The sequence below is a fragment of the Bactrocera dorsalis genome, chromosome 2 (genome assembly GCF_023373825.1).
Source record: "Bactrocera dorsalis isolate Fly_Bdor chromosome 2, ASM2337382v1, whole genome shotgun sequence".
In the NCBI taxonomy this organism is placed as follows: domain Eukaryota; kingdom Metazoa; phylum Arthropoda; class Insecta; order Diptera; family Tephritidae; genus Bactrocera; species Bactrocera dorsalis.
Genome location: NC_064304.1, coordinates 8,533,284 through 8,561,109, shown reverse-complemented (window position 1 = coordinate 8,561,109; position 27,826 = coordinate 8,533,284). Strand labels below are relative to the sequence as shown.

Here is a 27,826-nt window from a genome sequence, read left to right as displayed (position 1 = left end):
TCCTGCGACCGTGTGTCGCCACGTGACCAGTTAGTATTCCCATCATGTTACTACAGTCTCTCCTACCGAGTGCCAATAGGAATTTTGTGTACTTGTTGATACGTTGATAGATTTCGCCACGCTTAACACCCTCAGGTAACTAGTTGGCACGTCCGGATTCTATTTTTGTAGCAGGAGCAGAGCATGTTTCGGGTCCACCATGCGAGCTATGGTTACCTTCGTTTTGGGCATCGATGGAATACTGCTGTGATCTACCATCTTCAGTTTCACTCCTTCTCACAGGTTTGAAAGTGTTCTGACCGCTTCCTTACCCATTTTAGCTTCGGGTCGTCGTTGCTTTTTAAGATATTGGCTCCGCTATGCCAACCTGCTCCATCAAATGACAGCAAAGGTGCGCTCGGTTCGGCGTTTTCGAAAAGAGGGCTTCAAATATACTCATTTCCACCGCTCCTGTGACATTTGTCCCAGCGGGTTACTGCGGTCTATGAGCGCGACAGTCAAATACCGTTTCGCAATCTCATTGGTCGCCGCCGCTGCTTTGGACGTTGTCGGTTCATTGTTCGCGTGCTTAACGCCTAGCTTCCCGCCTACGTCTTTGTATTTCCTCTTTTTCGAGGCTGCCTTTTGTTAGCTCTCCGGCGAACGCTGCTTCTTTCCCGCAATATGCTTCTCAACGCCATGACCATATGCTGTATCCGAGGCATTACACCAATTACAAGTGGCGAAGTGTACCCGGCCGTTCTTCACTTTCTCTCTGGCCCAAGCCAGCCGTTTCACCTCTTCTTTTTTCAGGCTAGACTTGCCTTCGAGGCGGCACATTAAAAAAACTGTTGGTTCTCAGTAAATCTAAATATGTATGAAATTTATATAATGATTTTATTGATCCCGTAGTCGTTCGCCACGGGGGACCTCCGCCAAAATTCGTCGGGTGGTGAGGAAGTAATTTTTGTATAAAATTCTCTCAAAGCCAAAACTCAACAATTGTTATTATAACAACAGATGAAAAAAGCAAAGTAAAAAAAAAAAGACTAGTAAAAATTATGATTTTTGAAAAATATGATTTTTGACAAAATGGGGCTTTCCAAAAAATTCGGTTTTTAGTCAAAAAAAAAAATTCAGAGTGGCTTAAAAATGGTATTTATTATTAAAAATATTTTCCCTTGAATCATTATCTGACAAAAACATCCAAACAGGTCGTACGGATACTTTAAATCGATCGGTAAAATCGGAAAAATTTTTTAATCTGTTCATCAACCACGAAAGCGACCATAGAAAAAGGAGTTTAAAGCAGAGCAGATTAAAAAATTTCTTAAAATATCTTCAACTACACATGCTAACGATTAATAGAGAACTATAGTATAACTCCTTCAACAAAAAAAAAAGAAACCTAACCTAACTTTCTTTAACTAAAATTTAAAAAAATTACTGTTGAAGATTACATTCCATATTAATGCAACCACACAGGGTTTTCATGCGTTTCAATGCTTTCAATTCTATCAAATCAGGCATAACTAAGCCTTTGAGCTTTGTCTTGATTTAAGTGGTTCGGTTGATTTGATTGAATTTTCTCCACGATTCACAAAGAGCATAACAATTAGTTCGAAATAACCGTAAACAATGAAATTAATGCACACTTTACAACAACGCGTGTTGACTCTTTACGCACCCAGCTAAGTGCGTGTACAAATGGGCTGTCTGCAGATAATGTTGCACCGGCGCAGTGCGTGCACACTAACTTCGTCTCATTGCCACTTAAGTTCTTTTTCATTGGATTTCAATTGAATTAGCATAGCAGAGTGTGTGAAAGCAAGTAAACATGGAAAGTAGCAAAAAAATTCCTAAATATGTAACCTACAATAGCTGAGGCGTGAGCGCATGCGTTGCGGTCGCGTGCGTGACGCCGCACATACGCAAACAAGCCCACGAGTGGAAGTCAGGCAAAATTGAAATTCGTTTGAGGAATAAATTCAAACATTGCTACAAATACACTTTGTAGCTTTGACACAATGACAGCATTGACAAACACACACATACAATCACAGACATACTCGTATACACATACGCAGTCGCAGATACTCATGCTTGAATGTTAATTTAAGAATGGCACAAGAAGTCTGCACGCAGCGCCTCGAAAGCGCAACAAATTCATTTACCAACACACACACACATACAAATACAAATACACTATCCCCCTTGCACTTAACTCGAGCACTTTCATGGCATTCAACACGCATTGTTATAGTTCCCGCGGCGGCCTCTTAGCCAACTTCTGCGCTATGCTTTTCTCATCGGCGCAAGACAGCACCTTCGACGGCTTGCCACTTTGCCGCGCTGCGCATAAATTTACCGTTAAATTTATGTCATTCAACTTGTGAATTAGCAACTTTCCGCCACTGCGCCGTCGCACCGCTTCCAAGCCGACGCTCATGTTGTGACCGCATGACAGCTGACGGCCCATTGGCTGAGTGAGTGAATGCCTATGAATGTGTGTGCGCCGTAGTAATTACGTGGCTGTGTGTGTTGCGGGGTATTACGAGTCCACCAGCATAGTTGTTGCTGTTCGGCGCGGCGTTTACTTGCCACACACAAACGCGTGCTCATGCTTTGGCCATTACATCTTTCATTATCTCTCGCCAAACGACCGTGGGTGGGAACCGGCAAGAAGCCAGCAGCAAATGTATACTTTCGTGATCATGCGAGTACTCAAATGTGCTCAAGCGTGCGTGTGTGTGTAAGCACTTTTGCATAGATATATGTAAGTGAATTCACCGTTGGCATGACTGTCAATAGATAAAGCCAAATTGTTGCTGTTGCTATTGCTACTCAATTGAGGTGATAGACTCTGCGCCAAAACAAAGCCGCCTGCTAAAGTCACTGGAAAATTTAACAAAAAATTCTCGCCAACAAAGCAAAAAGAACGCTTGCTGAAATTCAATTCGCTAAGCATATGAATAGGCAAGTTTTCTTTTGTTGTTGATATTTTTTTTTTTGTTGTTATTTTTTACATTTTTTTCTTCCAGCTATGTTGGCTGAAATTTATGTGTGCTTTGTGGAATTTGTGTCATTCGAATTTTGCCAATTTGCTTTTTCGTATTTTTTTTACCTCAGTCTGGCGATTTCTAATATATGCATATACTATTTTTACATACATACATGCATGCCTCCGTCTAACCCATGCAAGCTTAGCAGTACGTGCCGCGCAAATTACATGAAGAAACTGCAAGTTAGATGCTGGCGAAAATTACTTGGCTGCTGCAGCTGCAAGCCCTGTAAATAGTAGACAAATGTAAAAAATTTGCATGTGGAAATATTTAAGCGCTTTCATGTATGCAGATGTGGAAAAGTGACTTATAAACATACAAACATGTGTATACATATACACAAGGTACATATAGTAAAAGGTTGGGAGCCAAAAGAATGTAGTGAGATACAATTATTATTGTGAACAAATTTTTTCAACGATAGGAATTTCAAAGGTGCGATGCAGAATTTCTTGAAGAATTTATGAAAGTACATAGTCTTTTCATTTTTAAGCTTTCTGCATTCCAAATTACAGCAAAAATTGTCTATAGGTTAGGTTAGTTTAATCTGGTAGGCTAATAACTACAGATAGATCAGTTTTGGTCCTTTGAGATACCATATGGAGTTCAGTTACTAAAACCAAGAGGAGTAGTCATCTTTCAGGATGCCTGCGTTTGACGCGAATTTTAACAGACTCTGTGGATTCACTATCCATAACTTCTCCAGTATATCATACAGTGGGGACTCCAAATGCTTATAACGTAGTCTTGCCAATACGGAACAAGTGCACAAGAAATCCTCCATTATTTCCCTGGTGCTTTGTTTTATACATTTCCTGCAGTCTTCTCGATCTGTCAACCCCATTTGGCGGGTGCGTGCTGCGACTAGACAGTTAATATTCCGATTATGTTCCAACAGTCTCTTCTATCGAGTTCCAATAGGAATTTTGTATACTTCCGATATATTTTTTTTGAACATGTTTTTTCAAGTTTTGCACCCAGGTAGCTCGTTCCATCGGATTTTGATTTTCTTTACCAAGCTCCTTTGGAGATCGTCGTATAGATAATCATGGCTTTTCCAATGTTGATCACATTTTTTGATGTTGCCCGTATACCATTCTCGGCAATCGCGTCCACTATTTCATTGTCCTTGATGCCTTCGTGATTTGGCACCCAGTAGAAGTATAGTCGCTTGCTTCTGGTACACTCTCCATGGCTGAGCTGCTTCTCAACACTTCTGACCGATATGCGATATGATGCTTAAATTGCTGCTTGACTTTCTGCGTAGATGTTGACTCTGGAATTGTCTGCAGGTGCATTAGAAGCCAGCTCCGCTGCTTTCCTAATAAAGACCTCAGTTTGAAATATACAGCAGTGGTCCGAAAACTTACAACGCCTAACTCTGCACAGTATATTCCCGCACTAACTTCATCATCCATTTCTTTCTATGGTTACTTTGAAGAAGGTTCAGGTCCCAGTTGAAAAATCATGTAGTCGGTGTTTACCGCCATTACCAATCGACCTTTGCGAGAAGGTTCTATATGAAAATTCTCCTGCAGCTAGTAGTCGCCCCGTCGATTTTCTGCGCAATTTTCAGCCAAGAGGTCTATAGGTGGTTCAATGCCAGTTGAAGAGCCGCCATCAGGGTCTTGAACCCTTTCCATTGACTTCCGGTAAATTGAATAATTAAAATGTATTCAAAGTTTTAAAATGAATTAAAAATATAGAATAAATAATAATAAAAATTTATAGTTTCACCTCTTTATTTGCTATCTTTGGCAAATATTTGAGAAAGGGTGTCAATTCGATGGCTCTTTAGAATACTGTATTCCTTTTTTATACCAGCAATACATTCAAAAGCTACCTTCCTATAGTTTGAAGAGAGAAAATCGCTCTGAGAACAAAAAATATCAAACCATGCGAAATCATATGTATGAGATTTATGCATTATCTCATAACACAAGAAGCTGTAATTTTGTTAAAAAAAACCTCAAATGAATTTTTCATAAATTCAAATGCACTGCTGTGAAGAAGCTTCATTAGTCATTGAATTGTGAATTGCATGCAAATATGCTCAAATACATACTTACATACGTAACCTTACTGTGAGCGTAGCACGCCAACGCATACCGAAGTGTCTAATCAGCGAAACTTAATTGTAATGCCGCACCAACAAAATGGCAGGCGACAATTCTGAAAGTGAGACCGCACCTAAAACTACAAGTATGACAAATATGAGAGAGAAACCCCAATGCTGGATGAAGTCAGACAAACATGAAAATTACACACACACATGAAAAAATTTATAAATGAAATATGCGTAAATAGACAAACATATAATTAGTGAATTATAATTACGTTCATACAAATATTTGCAGATATGTGTCTAATGTTTGCTTCTTTCGATTTCGAAATGCCGTAAAATAAATTAGCGGTTTTGGAAAAATTTGTATATATAAAAAGCATATTTACAGCATATAATATATGCAAATCTGGTTATTAATGTAAATAGAAGCTAAATAGTCAAGGTAATTTGCCGTTAAGTGCCATTGCCGTTACATACATGCACACCAAACATACATACACACATACATATACCTACACTTGTTGGTTCATGCTTGTATGCATACGTGTGTGTTTCGGGTGCTTATTAAAGCGTTTAAAACATCGGTACTATAACAAAGTCATTTAATTGCGCAAAGCCAACCCAGCGACACATATCAGAGATCAAATTTAATACTTTGTTAAACAAATGCGACCGACCTTCAGCGTGCTGAACTAGAGCTGTTGAAATTATATTTCAACACATTCTTCATGCTACTAGCATATATTTAACAATGTGTATATATATGTTTGTATATAAATATATATGTATATATAGGCATTTGTTTGTGTATGTGCTTATATTTAGCTAATTAAATTGAATCTGAACCAAAAATGCATTTTAAATATTTTTGTTTATTTTTTTTTATTGTAGTATGTGCCTTCAAGTGTGTAAATTTTATGGAACATTTCTTTCGTTCATACGCACTTGCTGACACGTACTGCTTTGTTGTTCGTTTAGTTATTATTATTATTATGTTTAATTTTCTTGACATTGACTTTGTGCTCTTTAAGTGCACACAATTAATAGCAAAATATTTGCTTGCTTTTATTAAAAAAATAATTTTAAAAAGATGTGTACCTTAGCTAACCCAAATAGTATTAAAAACCTTCTTGGAATCATTAGCAAATGTTTCCTATTTTATTAAACACACAACACATTCAACTCTACACAAACTCATTCTAACATAAAAACCCTATATTCCATATAAAGGTCAAAAATTGTTCAAGTATTTCCACAAGTAATTAATAATTTATCATAATAAACGCTGCTAATGGACGCATAGGTTATACAGGCCGGCTTTCACGCCATACATACCTACTGGTCTGTAGTAATGCAAGATGGAGATTCAGTTTAATAAGAGGTAAATTCGTCTCACAAGATGTCAACTTTTTTTTCAAACTTTAAGATCGACTTCATGTCTGTGTTTCATACTTCGTCCAGTCCTTTGAACTTCGAAGCTAATAGATACTTGAGTCGAGTTTTAGACAGTGCTGGACAAAGTCATAGGAGGTATTCTACAGGCACATAAGTAGCCCCATATTATATGTGTGTGCATAAAATTGTATTTATAATAACTAACTTCTCACTCAAATGATGACAGCGCGCTTTGAAGCATGTAAGGCGCCAAGCAGTACTCACCATGAGGTGGTAATGGGCTTGTACCTGCAATGCAAGTGGCTGTAAAAAAATGGAATTTCCAACTTTCTTTCGTACATTTTTTTCTCTTTTGTATTGAACATTTTAATTGTTTTGATCAACGCTTAGAGAGTATTGATTACTGTTATCTAACTATTTTGAGAATGAAATGAAGTTATAGAGCCTTAAGGCTACGCTCATTTTATATGCTATTTAAAAACCAGAAGTGAAGAATATGACTTGGTTAGTTAGAAAAATAATGAGTTACCTAATGTTGCAGCACTATCCGGACTATTCTTCATCTTTTGGTAATTTTTTATTTTCGCTGAAAATTTTCATTAAAGCAATGCTTTATTGACACACGAAATGCTTTATGACCCATTTTTTTTTTTAACTAACACAAGTTGCTTCACAAAAATGCTATATCTCATTTACTAATAGTTATAATCTAAACTAACAGAAATCATATAGATGGTAGTAGTAGTATTATCTATGTATCAGCCACAGTGAAGCGTGGACGGGTCCTCTAGTATTAAATATTTCTTAGAAGAAAAATATTTATTGAGGGGTTTATTCTTCAAAAGAGAACCAAAAAAGCAGTAGATTGTTGCATTGAAAGTCACCCATCTTAGATAAAGAAAGCATCGAATTATTTTGTTGTTATCTATCAAAGATAATTACATTAAATCGTCTGCTATTTATTTTTCTAAGTTACAACATCAAGGAGAGAAACAAAGTGTAAGTTATCTTAAGTTGTAAACGACGTAACGGCCCACCTCTAGGACCCTCGCATTGCACATTATACTGAGGAATAAATCCATATATGTTATATTCCTCGCATAGTAGACATGACAAATCCTCAACTATTCTTTTGATGAATAAAAAGTTTTTGAAATCATTTTAAGCCACCTTAAGTGGAGAAATAAGGTTATGATAGCACTTTCTGAATGTTTTTTTTTTGTGGTGTTCGTTGAAAATATACATACGTGAATGTGAACGTGTGAATTTCACTTTTGAAGAAGAGTAAATATATTATATTAGCTATCTTATATTGCGAATCATAATCAGATCACAACTCAGAGTTTTGCATACATTATGGAGACTGCAAGTTTCATCTGAAATCATACAAGGTTGGAATTTACTTCTAAAATTTGTCCTTTTCTATAAGAACTTAAATGCTATTAAAAATTGATCATTGAAGTTTAAAAATTATTTTTTGCCATTATTTCAACATTTTTTTTAACAAAAGAAAGTAACTGCTAATATTCTGAAGCGATTGGCTTGATAATGTTTCAAACTAGTTCCACGTTCAAAAACAAAGTCGTATTGAGAAAAAAATAGTATTTTAGGGTAGGTAGGGCATACGCTACTTACATTAATAACTGAAGGTTTAGAGGCTTTATTTGCAATATACTTTGATAATTTTGTCAACAATTTATAAATTTTGTTGAATCGCCTAACTCTGTTTCCCTCTTAATAGCTGTTAATTGTACATCATAGAGACACCTGTCACAAATAGCAAAATAATCAACCAAATACCTTGCGAAAAGTAAACGTTGATCTCTCTTATTATTATCTCATCATTTAATAGCCACACTTTGATTATAACCCTTTCCAACGGCCACCGAAAACTTTCGTTTACACCTGAAGCGCTTACTTTCACTACATTTGGAGGAGTATACACGCTCCTTCACGTTTTGCGCAAACTTCTTTAATCGGAGAAAATAAGTTACGTTTTTATTTAGTCAAAACTTAATTGTCACAACGTTGTCATGTAAAAATAAAATCAAAAACAAAAAACAAAAAAGTTTTATTAATTCGCTTCCCACGTTCGCTCAGCATTTTCGAACTCCGACCGTATTCCTGTTGTAATGATTCAATCATGCGCCATGAAAAATCCTGACTGATCAGTTTTGGCTCACTCAAGGCTAAATAATAAACGCACGTACAACGAAAACAAAAACAACAAAGCATCAGCCCACTAGCCGCTCTTTGGCAAGGCGCTACAACAACTTGCTTTCTTTGGTCATCAAAAATTTAACACGAATTTAAGCGGACTGAGCCGCGACAGCGAGCCGAGTCGACATACACACACATGCATATAAGGCATACGCGATACACTTGCCACAAACTGCGTGTTGCAACAGCAAATTGCTGTAGGAAGATAAAATGTACAACAACAATTTGAATTTTGCAGCAGCACAACAACAAAAACAACAACTATACATAAAAGTGCAATATAAACTTGCATTACAGCATTCCATGTCAGCGCTGGCAACGATCAAACAACAACAAGATCAGCACCAACAATTGCGATTGCATTTCATTTTGTTTTTGTTTTTGTAAATGCCAATTATTGAAAGTGATTGTTGCGAACAGACAACTAACGTCCAAAAGATATCAGCAATGGGGTCTCACATTTTCGAATTGGGAGGCCGGAGTAAAAAGCGCGTAATTCAAAAAAAAACAAAAACAATAACAACAACAAAAAGCGTGTATAAAGGCGATTGCAGAATTTTCAGCGAGAAAGTGAAATTTTTCATGTCAAAAACGACGTTGTTTCAGGGAAACAAAAAAGGGATGAGCACAAAACGTATGCAATGATTAACCGGCGGAGCCGCAAAACGTACAACAACAAAAAGAGAAAAACACAATGGATGTATTTAAACACAAAACAAAAAACATATTGTGATAACTGTAACAAACATTTAACAATACGAGCTTTTTGCAGCCGACTGCTGCCACAATGGAATGGAGTCCATGCGATGGGTGTGTGTGACTCTCTGTCTGACTGCGTATGCGTGTGTGTGTCTGCATGTGTTGTCTGAACTCGTTGGCGCGCTGTGGCGAGGGTTTATGACTTGGCTTGTACGCAACGATGCCTGACGTTATAAATTTAGCAAATAAATAACATGCTGGCAGCAACAACAATAAATTAGAAGAGACAAAAACAAAACACATGACTCACTTGGACGTGTGCATAATAGAAATGTGGGCATTGTGGGGCAAGCAACTTCTTAACCCGCTTAAAATGGTTTGCATTTTTTAATATCAAAGTATTGCGTGTAAACGCATGTGTACTCAGTAGAAATATAAGGGGAATTTGAGAAACAATAATTAATTATCTCCAACTTATTGCAGAGTATGCGGTTATTTGTTTCAAAAGTGACAATTTTGAAAAAAATGGAATATTCGCTGTTGCTAGATGCTCACCGATCTCCATCTACCACCTGTGGAATAGGTTTCTTTATATTTAAATACATGAATCTGCTAGTTTAAATCTGCATCTAAACGGCTGATGAATTTATTTAGGAAGAGTCAACTATTAAATCACTTTTATTGATTGATTTGATTATGAAATTAAAGAAAACAACTAAGGAAGGTCCAAGTTCGGATGCAACCGAACATTTTATACTCTAATCGAAGCCAAAGAAATACTTTAAGATGTAAAACCAATCATATAGAGTAAAGTCAGCCGGATGTTTGAAAATCCTGATATTTGTTATATAGTTATATATTATAGTTATATATGTTTTCGCTCAAATTTAGCTATTTTAGGCAAAAAGATACACTGTTATGAGTAAAACAAGCTCTATTATTTTCATTGGGATAACTCACATGTTGGCCGATATATGTATGCAGTATAAAGTCATCCCGAAGTTCGAAAATCTTCATATTAGGTATATGGGATCTAAGGAAAGTATTGGTCCTATTCTATCCATTTTTGACATAGAGACATACCATTATAAGGGAAGGATTATCCCCTAATTTCAGTTATATATGTATATCATCAATTGAGCGACATTTTCGATCAAAAGTCAACTATAGGTACCGGGGTCTAAATATTCGGTACCTAGGGGCTTGAGAAGGTTTTATTGGAATTAAACAATTTTTGAACATATGGTGACACACACTAAAGTGCAAAGTTTTATCCCGTTATATTAATTAATTCCTGATTCTTTTACTGGAATCAAGTGGAATTTAAAATTTTGTTATATGGGAAGTAGTCGTTGCTGTTGTCCGATTTTTACAATGGGACATAAAAATATCAAAAAAATGTTAGGTACCAAATTTTGTCGAAATCGGTCAGTAGGGGCCCGAGATATGGGATTTCACCAAAAAGTGGGCGGTGCTACGCCCATCATTCAATTTTCACACCGGCTCTCATAAAGCTTTCGCAATTTTTACGTCTCTGACGTATTTGGTTATTAATTTATTGCGCTTTTAGTAGTTTCGAACGGCACCGTTGTAAGGAGAGTGAACGGGATTCGCATCGGATTTCGTGCATTTTCACGCTATAGGTAGGAGCTTTTGTATTATTCGCGCTAAGCGAATTTGGTTGTTGCAGCTTCTGCGGCTTAGGAGATACTTATATACATTAAACTTATTAGAGGGCGGGGCCACGTCCACTTTTCCAAAATTTTTTCCCACAGATGCCCCTCCAATTTCGCACATCTACAAACTCGAACTTTTTTTGTACTATGAAACTGCATACCAAATTTCATCAAAATATCTCCACTCAAGTTACTCAAGTCTCAAGTCTGGACGGACGGACAGACAGACAATCAACCGTATTTCAACTTTTCTCGTCACTCTGATCATTTATATATATATGTATATAACTTTATATTTGTCTCGATTAGTTTTAGGTGATACGTACAACCGTAAAAAAACTTTAACTTCGGTTCTGTCGAAGCTTTAAGTGCATTTTTTATAGCATGTATGAGCAAATCTGAAGACGGAACCACGTTTGATATAAACTTTCTTCAAGTCCAACTAAAGTAATTAATCTTAATTTTGTCAGTTAGTCGGTCAGTTTTTATGACAGTGATTCGATATTAACTTTACCACTTACCATCAACAAATTTATTTCTAAAATGCTCCGATCTGAAGTCTTGCGTTTTCGCTTTCACAGAAAAAATCAATGTCATTAAAACCAAAAAAATAATTAATGCTGGCATTTGTTTCTCTATAGTTTTTATTCAACTTTTGATAACTGACTTAGAACAATATTTCGAGTACTTAAAGTCTAAACTTAAGAATTTCACTTAACTACATGACGGCTTATTTAAATCGAGCTCATAAACGTTTTTTACATACACACGTATGTAAACTAGCTCACTACGCACTAATCTACATTTCTGCATACGAAAAATTGGTCCAGTCGTAGCGTAATTTAGCCACTCTTGCCGCGCCTTTCACCTTTCCAACAATGCCCAGCCTCAAAACATTTTTCACACATATCCGAAAGTGAGCAGCGAAACATTCACTAAATCCCAACTTTCATTTATGAATTTTCACATTTCCGCTGACTTTCGGTACATAGCATTCACGCGCACACACACATATGTTTATAATTATATGTATATGTACGCAATATATGTATATGAATGGCGAGTGCTGAGTCTGCGCGTTGTCAGAATATCTCTACTCGTAGCAAAGTGCGCGCACATTAAATCAATTCATAAAATCAAGTTTGACCGACATTCCAACACGACGCGTTAGTGAAGATTTCTTGTTTGCTCACAACCTCTGCTGGCATCGAAACCTGTATGTTGTTGTTTGTGTTGGTTTTTTGTTGACCGAGCAGGTGCCAATGAGTTATGCTTACGCTCGTCTCATCAGACAGCAAGCATGCGCAGTTATTTGCGCGTTTACTCGCTACAAGATAGTCGGCGCTAATCTCTTCATAACGAACGAGTTGGGGGGGTTGACTGCGAGACGTGCGGCGCGCGGCGGGCGTTCCGCAGCGCTAAATGTTTCTTGTCATAGACAAATTGCTTTTGTACTCGTCGAAAGTTTAGTTTATTTTAGTTGAATGGCTACATTTTTACTCAATTTATCATCATCAGCAGCGTTACACCATTTGAGAAGATTCTTTTGCCTTGACAGAGCTTTCTAAAGTCGTTTAGTGAATATGTGTGAATGATTGGCGTGTGTGTGCATATGTCAGTTTGTATGTTAAGAGTGTTTATTTACTATATTTTATTTGTGAGTATTTAATTATTATATTTTTTTTCAATCATTTTTGGAAATTAGTAATATTTGCAAAAAAGATAAGCTAAGTGCCAAATGGAAAAATATTAAAATTGAACTTTAGAGATTACTTTAACTTAGTTCAAATTTTCAGTGTGGTAAAATACAAATTTTACAGATAATTTCGTAATGCTACTCTCAAATAAACCATCGTCCCTCTTGGAAAAACACTGGCACAGTCGATTTGAACAAGCTTCTTTTGAGTCGATTTTTCACCAACAAAATTACCATAAACAGGAAGTGATAGTAATTGAGTGGTGCCAGGTTCGGACTAAAATGTAGTTGCATATTAACCTTCCAATCAAGCTCCCGGAGCTTCTGACAAGTCACTAATGGAATACAATTTCTCTGCTATTTTCCAAAACTGACCGCTTCTGTGCGATCGTCCTTCAAACGGTCCAATAGTTGACAGTATAACGTCACATTAAGGGTTTGGTCAAAGAAGAACAGCTCATAGTAATTGATTACCTACCAATTCCACCAAACTTACAGCAAACCTTACTTGACAGTCAATCCTGGCTTGGTCACCGTTAGTGCCGGCTGATCGCGTTGTGGTCAACACCGCTTTCTCGTGACCCACTATATATGTACCACCAGTAGTTTTGCGCGTCAGAAGTGGATCGAGTTTGTTCGAAAGCATCGGTCTTCCTTGTGTGTTCAGCCTTATTTAAGTGGTCCCTAAGAAATTTTGTCTAGTGCCAAAATAACCGAAACGCAATCCACGGAACTTAAATTGCGCATGATTGGTTTTCACAATATCAGGACATAAACACTATTCACATTTTCAGCCGCGTTACTTTTCTTTTCGACTTTATCGACAAAAAATATTCGATGCTATTACGTGTGGAACCCGATTTCTTTTGCATAGTCACTACGGGCACGCTTGCAGAAGTCCAGACGCTGAATCCAATTTTAGACGGTTTTCAAGCATAAGTCGGCCGATACTGCTGCAATTTCATGTTCGATATTGGTACGAAGCTCATCAATCGTCGCTGGCTTATTGGCATAGACTATAGACTTAACGCTCAACAGAAAAAAGTCTAACGACGTAAAATGGCACGAACAAGACGGCCAATTCACTGGGCCATTTCATGAGATAACACGTTCACCAAACTTGGTTTTAAATAAAACGATTGTGACATTCGCTATGTGGTTTATGGCGCCGTCCTGTTGGAACCACATATTGTCCAATTCGGGTCAAAAATATACGGTTATCATTGAGCTGTAGGGATTCCCATTCACAGTAACGTTCCGATCTTGATCATCACGGAAGAAGTACGGCCCAATAACGCCGCCGGCCAATAAACCGCACCAATCCGTAATTTTTTCGGTATGCATTGGTGACTCATGGAGTACGGGTGGATTTATGCCTGACCAATAACTCATATTTTGCTTATTGACGAAGCCGGAAATGAGTCTCATCGCTGAAAATGATTTTTCGATGAAAATCCGGATCATTTTCAAGTTGTTGCTCAGCTTAATTCACGATCATACAACGATTCTGTTGGTCCAGCGGCTTCAGTTCTTGCGTCAATTTGATCTTGTAGAGATGTAGGTCAATATATTTTCGTCACAGAGATGCTCAACGCTTGGGAACGACATGCGACAGACTGATTTGGGTCTTCCTAAATTGATGCGATAGCGGAAGCAATATTCCCGACACTATGAGCACTTCTTTGTCTCACTGGCGCGGAAACATTTTGCACTGTGCCTGTTGATTCAAATTTTTCTACTAGACGCTCAATAGTTGATCTGACAGGACGGTTATGACGACAATATATGTATTGAGCGTAGCGCTCTTAAAGCTGAGGCCACTGACTCGGAATTTTAAATTTTAATAATTTCGTCTCTTTGGTGGATCGTATATCTTTCCATGATGAAACCTTATTGAAGAGAAATGTCAAAAGAGCGGAAAAAATTTGGCGACGTTTGCTATCCCTATCGGTCTACTTTTGTAGCGTCCCTTTTGAAAAACTGTTATAAAATATCGTATTAAATTAAAAATTATAAGCAATTAATTGATAATTATTTATATTACATACTCTTAATTAATTTATATTAAATATGTATGTATGTATGTATTTAAACAAACCTATCCGAAGAGACTCTTCTTAAATTTGTCATGCGAAAAAAGTATGTCAATAGAGCACGAAATGCGTTTCACCAGAAAACTACAGTTGATAAACAATAAACAGTTAGCAATGACCTATGTAATAAAGTAGCAATAAATGAAACTTTGAATGAAAAACAATTTCCAAAGATGGTCATAAAAGTATGTAAACATCAGTTGGGAGCAGAGAAGTGCAATGTGACATTAACCGGACGACACAGTTAGCGATATGCACCAATACATTCAAATTCGAACAACACTCACTGTTAGTCAGCTTATTGAGTATCTTCAAGGAAGTCACAAACATACCTACATACAACCACTTAGAGCCTAACATAATGGACATTACATGATACGCGCTGCATTGCCGTCATTAAAAATGACAATTGCAAACTATTGGTGCAGAAAAAATAAATAAAAATCACAGGCATTACAAAGCAACCACACGCATTTGTTTGCGGCTTTTACCAGTTGCCAGTTGCTTGAGTGCGGTAACAGTATATAATCAAACAAAACGGTTTATTGCAAACGGGTTTGTTTGCCACGCCGCCGTCGTCATTCCAACAAACAATGAGCGCGAATCTAAATTGATGACCAATCGATCGCTTGCACGGTCACTCTGCTGTGCTCTGTTTAACTTCAGCCGTCGTTGGTGATGTTGCGTTGACACACATACACTCATACATATAAATATTCACTTAGACGATGTAGTGGACTTGTGACTCTATTCCTTTTGACTATGCCACCGCGAGTAATAAATGATTTCTTCTTTATGGCTAATTAATTTGTTTGCATTAGTAGCCATTACGTTTAACCAGTACCGTTATGCTGAGTACAGTAATGATTATAGGCTGACATGCATATGCCACTTGTTGCAACCAAGTTTTTGACAGCTCTGACCCATAAAGAATTACTTTCGAGTGGTTGAATTTTTATTATTAAATATGCTCGTAAATGTATGTAAAATGTGAGCCATTTCGAGGTTTCCTAATTTCTTAAAGAAAAAGAAAAGAAACTTTAACTTTAATGTGGAATATTTATCATCACTCGAAAGAACATTCTTTGGTATTTATTTTTTAAACTACTCGCTCTTACAAATGTTGTTCTAGGCAAAAGGGTTTGTCCGGAAAGTAGTAGGACTAAGTTGATTTTAAAAAATTTAATCGTTTCAATTCTTTAAAAACTTCATCGGCCTTATCAGGCAAGGAAACAAAAAGGAAGTCTGAAAGACGGTGTGAGCGGGCGTGGTCGTGATGCAACTTCCAATCGGCTGCGATGTCTTATCGGACCTGATTGATCCTTCATTTGAGTCTCTTGTAAGCTTTCATGTTAAACTTAGCGTTGACGGTTTGTTCAGGAACAAATTCATAGTGGACAATGCAATTGATGTCAAAAAAGACAATGAGCATCGTCGCAGATCTCCCAGTACGGTCTTCATCAGTGGCCACCCAAAATCACCACTTCTTGCTAAAGCAACATCTGGATAAGCCTGCTGGATCATATCAAATGTCTCTGTCGGATTTACCGAGTTTCACACAGAATTTAATCGCGTACCTCTGCTCTAACGAAAGCTGCATTTTCGTCATTTACCACTCACAGAAACACCTCGAAAATGTTTGTCCTGACTCTGACCGAAATTCAGTCCCGACAGAAGAAAATCAGTCCTATTAGTTTCTGGACAAACCCTGTATGTCTCAGATGGTCCATCCGTTGAGCCTAATTTTCGATGATTTGAATTTCAATGAATGAATTTCGAACTTTTCGACTGGTAACTGCCAAATGACACCCGTGATATTTTTCTCCAAGGTCTGAATCGAAGCGGGATTATCCGGTAAAATTGGGATATCACATGATATTGGTGAGCAATTAAACGGCTCAAACCGTGCTCATTGATTGATGCGATGTGTGGGAAGTGGCGCCATTTTGTTAAAACCAAGAGCCACCGGGATCGCGAGCTTCAATTTCAGGCATCAAATAGTAGGTTATCATTGCCGGCTAACGGTTACCATTGACTGTTACGTTCTCACCGGAATCATTTTTGAAGAAATATGGGTCGATGATTCCACCAAACAAAACATACCGAACCGTTTTTTTCTGGATTTAATGACAGCTCTTGAATTTCTTCAGGTTGCTCTTCGCCCCAATTGCGGCAATTTTGCTCATTTAAATGTATAAAGTACTTTAAGCCAAAAATTGGCCTCACCGCCAAACAAAATTTGGCTCGAAAATGTCGGATCTTCTTGGAACTTTTCAAGAGCCCATAGAGCGAAGCTATGTCGCTGGGAAGGTTGAGAGGCTTCAGTTCTTGCACAAGCTGTATTTTATTGCTTTCAATCTAAGATCTCGATATAAAACACGCCAAGTCGTTCCATACGTCAGACCGAGTTGCTGAAAACACGGCCGAATCGACTCTCCTCCTTCTTCGTGTACACAATCAGCTAAGGCTGCTATATTTTCTTTACTGCGTGCTGGATGTGGTCTATTCGGTCGAAAATTACCCAATGATGTGTGCTGGATCTCAAGATGGGGGATGGTGTTGCGAATAGTGTGCTCAGTAGGTCGATAATGTTGACCATAAGTTGAGCTAAAGGCGCAAAACACATTCTTTACAGAACAATACTGAACAAAAATAAGATGACAGCTTGACACGACTCCTGCGTGATCTGTCAAAAAATGGCTATTGAGAAAAGTACCTCTACTTGCATCACTCGTTATTTCATCAACAGCCATTAAAAAGTTATAAGGATATTAAAAATAATGCAAGTTATTACCTACATTAAAACACTGAGCACACACTCCACTATAAAAGTACTCTAAACTTTCTCAGCTTTCGTACAGCAAAAACTTCAGCTGCCTTACATTAGTTACGTAAGTTAATAATAAGTTAAGTGATATGAAATTAATGACTTAAAATTGTTTAAATGGCATTTTTTTACAAAATTATGAAATAACTAAGATTCGCGACTTTCGCTTTCTTTTGCTACTTTGTCGAAAACAAAAACAAAAAGCAGCTGAAAACTCATAATTAATGAGGCTTTATAGTCGATTTTGACCCGTGGTCACTGTGCGCTGATAGCGGCCAACAAACAGACAGACACACAACAACACTTAAGTATCAGTTTCCGTACACTCATTTGCATGTGAACACAGTTTAGGCGCTCTTTTTATGGCTCAACACATGGCAAGCCACTTATTTACACACATAACTGTCGAAAAACACACATTTAATAAAATTTATTTTAATCGCTTGTTGGGAGTTGTGAGTAGAAAAATTTGGCAGCACTTTTTCAAGTGCTTAACACTTTCATTGCGTGAAAGAAATGCTGTAACAAGCAGACACGCCTTTTGTTTTTGTACAACAAAGTTAATATAAAATCGTAAAAACATTAAAACTAAAAGAAAATAACAGTAATAAAAAATGAAATTAGCGAGCAATATTTTGATTGCAAACAACAGACATTAAACAGCAGCTCCATTACTCGCACGCACCGACTATCTGCGCTTAACTGCATTTATTCCAAGAAAAAATTTGTTTAAGCTAAGTACATACATACACATGTGTTGAAAATGAGCTAATAGTAAAACAAAGTGAACCGCACATTGCACTTATTTGAAAACAAAAATGGTCGGTTAGTGGCTGCAACTAAACTACTTTTAGGGTGCGGCGCCATCACTGGCACAGTATTGTTGGAAAGTGTAGCAGCGAATGGTTTATTAATATTAGGGTGACGAATTTCTTTAATAATTTTTAAAGTTCGTCATTTTGTGGGGCGAAACTTTAATATATACCAATAAGCCACGCATAATTGGTCCACTAGTTTAACTTAACCTAACCTATAGTATATAAATTACAATCAAAAATCCGAAAAATACTTCGCCAGTTTTGGTCTTTTGCGATAGCAGAAAGGCTTCTGATCAAGAGAAGGAGTTATCTTTTAGGATTCCTGCGGTTGACACGAATTTTAACAGTCTCTGCTGTCATACCCTGGGGATCCCAGGTGATTACAGCGGAGTCTTGCCAATGCGGGACAAGTGCACAAGAGATGCAAGATCGAAACATTTCCAGCAGTCTTCTCGATATGTCAGCCCCATTCTGCGCGCATGAGCCGCTTCCAGACAGTTACTAGTTAGTATTCCGATCATGCTCCTACAGTCTCTTCTGTCGAGTGCCAATACCGTTTTGTATATGACGTTTTCAGTCTTGCATCCAGGTAGCTTATTCCATCGTGTTTTCATTTTCTTAATCTTGCTTCTGTCGAGATCGTCATGTAGACAATGCATGGGTTTCCCAATGCTTATCACGTTTTCGGATGTTAGCCGTTGCCCGCGATACCTTTGTGGCTGGTATCCATTAGAAATGATGTTTCTTACTTCTGGCAACACTTTCTCCTGCTGCCTGTTACCCTGTTTCCCAATACGCTTCGGGTCGATATGCGATACGAGGTTATTGCCTCGACTGATGCTACACCTACATAGATGTTGACTCCGGAAATGAAATATACTGCAGTGGTTCGGCAACTTAAAAGGTTGCCTTATGTCGTGTCTGGAGAGTATATTCCCACACCAATACCATCCTCCATTTATGCCAGCCATCTTTTTCTATGCTCACTTTGTACCTTCTTTCCCAGTTGAAAAGTGGAGACATGTAGTCGGTGTTTGCCCAACCGTCATTACCCACCGAGCTATGGCCGAATGTTCTAAATGTAAATTATTTTGCAGCCAGTAGTCGTTCCGACGATTTTGCAGCGCAATTTTCAACGAAGAGGTCTAAGAGTGGCAGGTTTAGTACAAGTGTTCTTAAAGCTCCCGTTACGCACAACGCAGCGAACCTCTGAACCCTTTCCATTGGCTTCCGGTAGGTGGATGAAGGGAACCTCCATAGAGGAATTTTGTGTTTTTTTGTGATCACAAGCAGATCCGTTTTCTCTGGGTTCAACCCCAGACCAGCTTGCGAGACACCTACCCGTTACTAAGATGGCAATGTCATTGGTATATGCCACTATCTTAGGGACTTTGTCTTCAATGTTCCTCACCAATAATGTCCATAGAAGTGGAGATAGCATTCCACCTTGGGGACTTCCTTGGTCATTATAGCATCGTTCTATTCTTCTTTTATCCGTCTAGAGGTCAAAAGGCTGCTGATCTAGCGATTTATTGACTGAATACTATTCAGAATAGATTCCGTAGAGACGTTGCTGACCGCTCTAGAAATGCCCAAGAATGCTGCAAGAGCGTGTTCCTTATATTCAAGAGTCCTCTCTATATTAAATATCAGTGTATGGATTGCAGTCTCTACTGATTTGTACTTCGTATATGCGTGTTGCGGTAGGACAAGCTTTTAGGAGGCGCAGCGGACCTAATGTGAGCATCCAAAATCTACTTTAGCGTTTTCAGCAGGAGAGAAGTTAAGCTAATAGACCTAAACTCTTTTTAGTAGGTTGGATTGTTTTTTCTACCTGCATTATGGTATGAAAACTAGCCTATCTCTATGAGTGTGGTACCTACATATTTTCTGCTTATATAATATACGTCCCAAAACAAAAGCGCTGCTAATTTCCTCAACACAACTGCATATTTACAGCTAAAGCAGGAAAGATTAAGACAAAAGACCTGAACTGATGGAAAAACCATCTCACTGCCGTCCGCAAATTAGCTAAAATCGCCGCTATTATGCTTACAACTAAATTTACAAACATTAAGCATACATATGTACGAGTATATAAGCACTCGGGCGAATGTTAGTTCGTATACTCGTACGTAGTCGTACGGCTATTTGTGATTAAAAGGTAATTCACATTGTTGCTTTGTGGTCATAGCTATTTAACAACTGGCCTACTATGCCAGGGTGATCATAAATTAAAACAATAACAACAGCAACAACAACGATGGCAATAATAATAACAACAACAATAAAAGCAATTAACAAAACATTAACAAAGTGATGTTGTGTGCATTGAACCCGCTCGTTCAGCGTAGAAAGTAAAAGTGCGCCGAAGTGAATGAATCCAGTCGGTAAACACATGCACATACGCAAATAACTGCAGCTATATACATACATATGTATATATATTATTGTATATATGTATTAATAAACGTATGCATAGAAATGTCTGCGGGTATAGAAATGCTGTGCCAGCGTTTTCATTCGCGTCATATTTGCGGGTTATCAGCTTATCAGCGCAAGCATACATCTTTTCATACAAATATTAGCGCTCAAACAATATTTAAATAGATGCGTTATTGTTGTTGCAAATTGTTGCTAATTTTCGTCTAATATTCGCGGTTCATTCATGACGCTTGTGTACCTTTCCTCAGGGCTTAGACGAACGCTTAAATAATTTTCAGCATTTACAACAAAAAAGTTCAGGCAAAGCAAAACGGAAATTCATACGCCTCGTTGCACCGGCGCGCCAACAAAAACAGTAGCTGCCACTGCGCCGAGCCACAGCAAAGCCATTTTATTTGGCGGTGCGCTAAATGTGCGCAGCTGGCTTTGTTGTCATTGCTGCATTTGGCTGTTGCTTATTTGTGGTTGTTGTTGTTGTTGTTGTTGTTTAGGCTTGTTTACGCTTGCTGGTTGGCGTCGATCTATTAGCCAAGCCATTGCCACCGCTGCTGCCACATATGGTCCACGTTGGCGGCGCTGCGTCTGCTGTCTTCAGCTCCGTCAGCCGCCAACGAGCCAGGCAGCAAGCAGCCGTCATCCATATTGGTCAGCTTAAGCGCTTACGTAATAACATGTTCGTACGCTTATGCGTCTGTTGTAGTCTTTTGTGGTGGCATGCCTCCGATTGCTTAAGTTGCAACTTTAATTAAAAACTCATTTGCATGCGAATTCCGCGCCACCCGCGTGGAGCATAAGCACCGTTAGGCGCGCAACCGTAATGGCAGTAGAAAATTTAAATAGTAATTAAAGAAAAATAACGCTTTAACTAGAACGCGAATGTCGTAATATGCGGTTCTTATTGTTCTCGCTGCTCAATGCTCATTCATTTGCACATTCTCAGAGTTGTTTGCGTGTATATGTTTATGTTTCTATGAAAAGTCATAAATAACCATAAACGCTTTATTTTTTCTAAGTCTGACTTGTCCAATGTGTTTCTTGTAAAAATTGCATGAATTTCATTTCCGCTCAGCCATTCAGAAGACATACACTTGACAGGTGTTGCGAAACCTGTTAATTTTCCGTCCTAAATTTTAAGTCGAGTGATTTCAAATGAAATGCCATATCTAATTAAATCATTCGAGGTAATTGTAATTGTACTTAAATTATTCAAGGAAATTAAATATTTACTTTAATGCAATAAAAATAAACTCAGTACTGCTAATTTCATGATTTTGAAATTACAGAACAGTAAAAGCCAAACTAAAATTTGTATTAGTCATTTTTCGTAAAAAAATTGGGATCTTAGATGCTTTGACGTTTTTCGTAATCAGTGACATTTTAGATATTTATTTTGTCACCTTCAGAGTAATCCCCATCAGATGAAATCCACTTATTCCAGTCTTCGAAACACTTTTCATAAGCACTTTTTGGAATGGCCTTCAGCTCCTTCAGCGAAATTTGATATGTCTCTTCGATCGACCGAAAACGGTTTCCACATAGCGGCAATATCAATTTGGAGAACAATAAAAAATTACAAGGAGCCAAATCTGGTGAATATGGTGGTTGATCGATGGTGTACATTGCGTTTTTGGCTTTATGCCAAACTCGATGCGATGGTGGCAGTGCCATTGTATAAAATGAATAAATTGTTCTTCCACAATTGCAGTCGTTTTCGACGGATACTCTCATGCAAACGCCTCAACACGGCCAAATAGAATTCCAAACCACAAATATCGAAAAAAACAATAAGTATCACTTTGATTTTTGAGCGCCTTTCGTGTGATTTTTTTTTTGGTTTCAGCTGGTTTTTTCCCTCCATTCCGATGATTGTTGATTTGTTTGCATATCAAACTTATAAACCCATATCTCATCGGTAGTTGCAATGCTCTCCATGAATCTGTAATTGGAATTCGCAGGATCAAGCATATTCAAAGGACCTCTTTACGGTACTCTTTTTGAAAAAAAAAAATCAACTTTATCGAGACGAGTCGAGCAAAAACGCGTTTTATACCCAAAATATCTACCAAAATCATTCGAATCCACTCAGGAGTGTTGTCGAGTTCTCTTGCCTTCTCTCCATCACTTGCCTGACTATTTTTAAGTACCATATCCTTCACTTTTTTAATCATATCATCAGATCGTCCTGAACGAGGCATGTCTTCAGCGATCTCTTTGTCTTCAGCGATCTCTTGACCGCATTTGAAGGCTTTTTTCCCTCGTAAGCTTGTGTTTTAGATAAAACTGAATCACCGTAACGCACCGCACACGAAATTTGGCTAGAAATACAAAACTTGAGACAAGTGCTTTGTTTGATATTTTTATCCATTGTAAAAATCGTATTTCTCCAAAAGTACAGTAGAAGCTGTTATCAAATTACTACTTTCTGGTTGCACCAGTAAATATTTCATCTCATATTAATGCGCTTTCCGATAACTCTTAGTTGGTCAGCAGTTATAAAATAGGACAAATGTATCTATCTGTCTTCATTTTCATTAGATCTTCGTGCATTTTAGCCCCGCAGATAATAAATATATAATATTATTATAGTGACTCAACCAGAGCTACTGATTGGGTACTGATCATTATTATGTTCTAAACGAAGCGCTCATTAACAATATGAAATCTGTGGCTCCACACTACTTTCGGAAAATAGTTTTACCAAACGCCTAATGGAACGTCAGTTTCGTTAGTTACAAATCGCCACCACAAGGACTTCACTGTCATATTCCTTTTAACTCGGTCATAAATAAAACAAGAATGATGCCAATTATCTCTTCAGCATCAGGCAATATTCAAATACTCGTAGTTGCAGATTGCTGAAAAGTTTATAACGTGAGGTGTTACGTGACTTCGGCCTAGTTGATTTTAAAAGCTACGTATAAATCTTATCTTAGCCAGGATAATAATAAAATTTCCTGAAAACATGTGTCATTTCCATAAGCTCAAGCATGTTTCCAAAATATTGCCTATTCAAGATATACTGCAAATGCAAAGAAAGCAAACTGTTGGTTATAAAGTCATGTGTACCCACGAGCAAATGACTTTTATGACATTTTTTAATTTCCTTCGCATGAATGCAATATTATTTTATCTTTGACCAAGTCTCGAATAAAATCGCGTATATGTTTATTTTAGTGCGTATATATATATTTCTGTGAGCACAAATAATTAAATATAACGAAGCGAATAATATGGCTTAAACTTTATTGCTGCAAAAAACCCGCTGAGGTAAATATCAGACATTTTTGTGTCATGATTCTTCCGCCGTTTCTTAAGCAATTTTATGAATCATATGAAAATTTAATGGCTCTGACCGCCGCAGCAATTTCGATAAATGCATTTATAAGTTTTATTGTTAAAGGTGCGTATGTATGTGTGTGTCAACATATGAGAATATTAGATTGGGACGTATTCAATGAGAAAATCTTGCCTTTTAAGATCTTTTCAGCGGAATCTGAGTAGAAAAAGAAGTATAAAGAGCTCTCACAAAAGAAGAGCAAGGAAATAATTATTTAATAATCGCTTGTGGGTAGTCGAAAAAGGCTTTTCGTATCTTGTCAATAGATGTCATTGCAGTCGTATATCTTCAGTGCTACCAATCACATTATGCCATACCATACAGTGTTGGAAAGGTGGGATTTCAAGCTTCATTTAACAAAAAGATAAATTCGGTGAAGTTGAAAAAAAGTGAAAATAATGTAGAAATTCGCTATATTTTAAAATTTTTGTATAAAAACGGAAATAATGCCAATAATGTAAACCACCAATAAAATTTGTGAACTTTATGGAGACGATGCTGTAACAGTGCGTGTAGCACAACAATGGTTCGCTTGCTTCCGTTCCGGAAATTTCGATGTGAAGGATGGTCGACCTATCGTTGAAAAAGTCAATGAAATTATGGAAAAGATTGACTAGGCCAACATAAGCAGCCATGTCATCGCTAAGGTACTTAACATTCATCATCAAACGGTTTCGAACCATTTAAAAAAAGGCTGACTACAAAAAGAAGCTCGATGTTTGAGTTTACTTACTTAGTTTTCTAATCCTTAAACCTTAAGTCACTGGTATTCCAATAGCATACCTTCTACATTAGATGCCTTCTTAAGAATCTCGCAATAGTCATATCATGATTTTCAAAGCCAAAAAGTGCTAAATCTGTAGAATATGCTAGATAAAGAAGTTTGATAAATGAGCTAATATTTATTATAACAAAAGCAAACTTAACTTAGTACGTTAACCTTTTCTGCAAAGAAACCAAATTTTTTCGTTTTTGCACACTCTAATAGTTAACTAAAAACATACATACATACATATGTATGTGTACGCATATTGAAGTTTTCTCCAAACAAATTGTTATAAATAATAAAATAAATACTAACTGGTAAGGAATGTTGCTGACCGCACAGCAGAGTTCAGGTAAAAGCCTAAATAAACAACAACAACAACATTTAATGAATAAGCAACCATAAATACACCAGTTAGCCAATAATACCTTATACGCAGACAAAGCGCGTGCGCAACAGCAGCACCGCGCCATAAGCGTGTATTACTTATAAAGGCGGGTAAATATATACTTGTAAATACATATATATATATACATTGAATTACCATATATGTGAATATCTGCGCAAAGAAAGGCTGAAAGCAAAGACCAGACAAGAAACCCGCAAACTCAAACTCTGCAAATTCTAACTGGATTTCATGTTAAAACGCCAAAATTCACGGTGTCACGTGTTTTTTATGAGTTCACCGAAGTGGAAGCTGGGCGCCAAGAGCTTACGAACGGTCTTTGTTTGTTATTGGTTTTGAGTGTTTGAGCCCGCGTGGCCAGCTGCTTGACCTAATTCGCGTATTGTTGTTGTTTTCCGTTGAAAAACTGTTAACGGAAAGTAAAATTAGATGCAGAACGGACAGGCAGAGTTGCTAATTTGTAATGCTCTTGGCGCGTACGCTGTTGCCTCCGCTTCTGCGTTCGGTGTTCTGTGTTCTGCGAAGGAAAAGTAATAAATAATTTTGCTAGGGTTCATTAGAAATGCTAGGAAAGCGCGTTTATATAACTGATTATGTGTTGAACGCGTATTAAAATGACAAAGTAAGTTTGAAGAAACTCAGCACTAGCGCCCTGCAATACTTCTTTCGTCTCCACGAGAAATAATGCGCGCTTTTTATGGGTGCTCCACTAATGCGGCATGAACAGGTACCTGCCACCAAACTTGTAATTATGAAATATCGCAACAAAAAACATGTAGAACCGTTGGTAAAACCGCTTCTAGCCCCAAGCTGCAGTTAATGTGAAAAACGCCAGAAACGGTTATACAAAGTGCTTCAAAGTGTTCTTCTCTAAACGGTCAACTTTTTCTCAACGGACTTTGTCGTTGTTTTTTTGGTTTACGCGGTATTACACAAGAAATTTGCAGTGTGTGAAAATCTTAATGAAGGTTCTTTTTGCGCTTTGTCACTGTAAACGGTTTTTTTGTTGTAGTTGTTAAGCAATATTTTTTATTTTTATACACAGATTTTTATGTGAACATTTTTACTTATGCTTTATTATAATATTTTACGAAAATATATTAATTTAATCTTCTTCTTCTTCTTTGCAGACAATGGAGTTAAGCAATTTCAATGCATCGAAAAAGATATCGCGCGAGGAGCGCCGATATTCAGTACCTCACGGCCCCCATACACCACAGCCGCCAGCGGCATCAGAGGATTTGCATGCCTGGTCGATATATAGGTAAGCTAATTTATAACGAGTGGATTCAGGATGTATTTTTAGAAAGTTTGCGAACCTAAAACAATGACATAAAATGTAGATAATGATATCAGATTATTTCTACGCGGAAATCCTCACACACTTTGACTTCATAACGGATCACTTAGATCATGGAGTCGCCAAATCGAACTCTGCCCATATATAGGCAAGAGAATTGTGGGTGGGAAGAAGCCGTCGGAGTAGAGGGGCAGTGAGGCCTTTACGGATGGGTCAAAACTTGTGGGAAAGGTTGGTGGCGGGGTTTACTGTCAGCTCTCTGTCATATCCAGCTTCAGGCTTACTGACTATTGCAGTGTTTTCCAAGCCGAAGTTACAGGCATTAAAGTAGCAATAGATATACTGCTCCTGAGTGCAGCCTGCTTCAGAGAAGTGACCATCCACTGAGGTAGCAGAGCGGGATACTAGCCTTGAACTTATTAGCAGTGCGTTCAGGGTTGGTCAAAAGCACCGATTGTCTTTGTGATAAGACTGGTATAGGTGCCAGGCCACAGAGGAAATTGTAAAGCTGATGATCTAGCAAGCTACCGGTAGAATGGGAGTGGTTGGGTATTCCCGTATCCTCGTGTATGCTACTACTAGATAGCTGGGCTCCGCGATAGCTTGGCTAGTGCTGGGTCACTAAGGGTACATGCGCTATCGGAAAAGCCTTTTGGCTCAAGATTGATCGGAAGAGATATAGTGATCTCTTTGCCTTCAGTAAGGCTAGTTTCTCCCTAGTTGTGGGGCTTTTAACAGGTCATTGCCCTATTGGTGTCTACGCTGTAAGGCTGAAAATATTACCAGACGTCATCTGCAGAAGCTGTATTGAAGAATACGAGGTGGAAACAACTCATCACTTCCTTCTTGTCTGTCTCGCGTTTGAGAGGTGAAGACTTAAACCTTTGGGAACGCATACCTTCAGATATCCCACCGAGCTGGCGGAAAGGGGAATTATAGCCTGTGCAAATTTGTATTGGATACTAAGCGTTCGAACACAGTATTTCTTTTTTCCTATGGCTACACAAAGAACTTAATATAGCAGTCCACGTACGATCTCTCT

At 37.8% G+C, this 27,826-nt stretch overlaps 1 protein-coding gene across 1 annotated transcript in view; it reads left to right on the top strand.

The window, feature by feature from the left end:
* LOC105222551 (uncharacterized) overlaps positions 1-27,826 on the top strand; it is a 46,663-nt gene that overhangs the window by 13,889 nt on the left and 4,948 nt on the right. The window contains exon 2 of the mRNA XM_011199913.4: positions 26,615-26,748. Within this exon, the coding sequence (XP_011198215.1) occupies positions 26,618-26,748 (131 nt within the window). The 5' untranslated portion in view covers positions 26,615-26,617. The remainder of the gene's footprint in view (positions 1-26,614; positions 26,749-27,826) is intronic.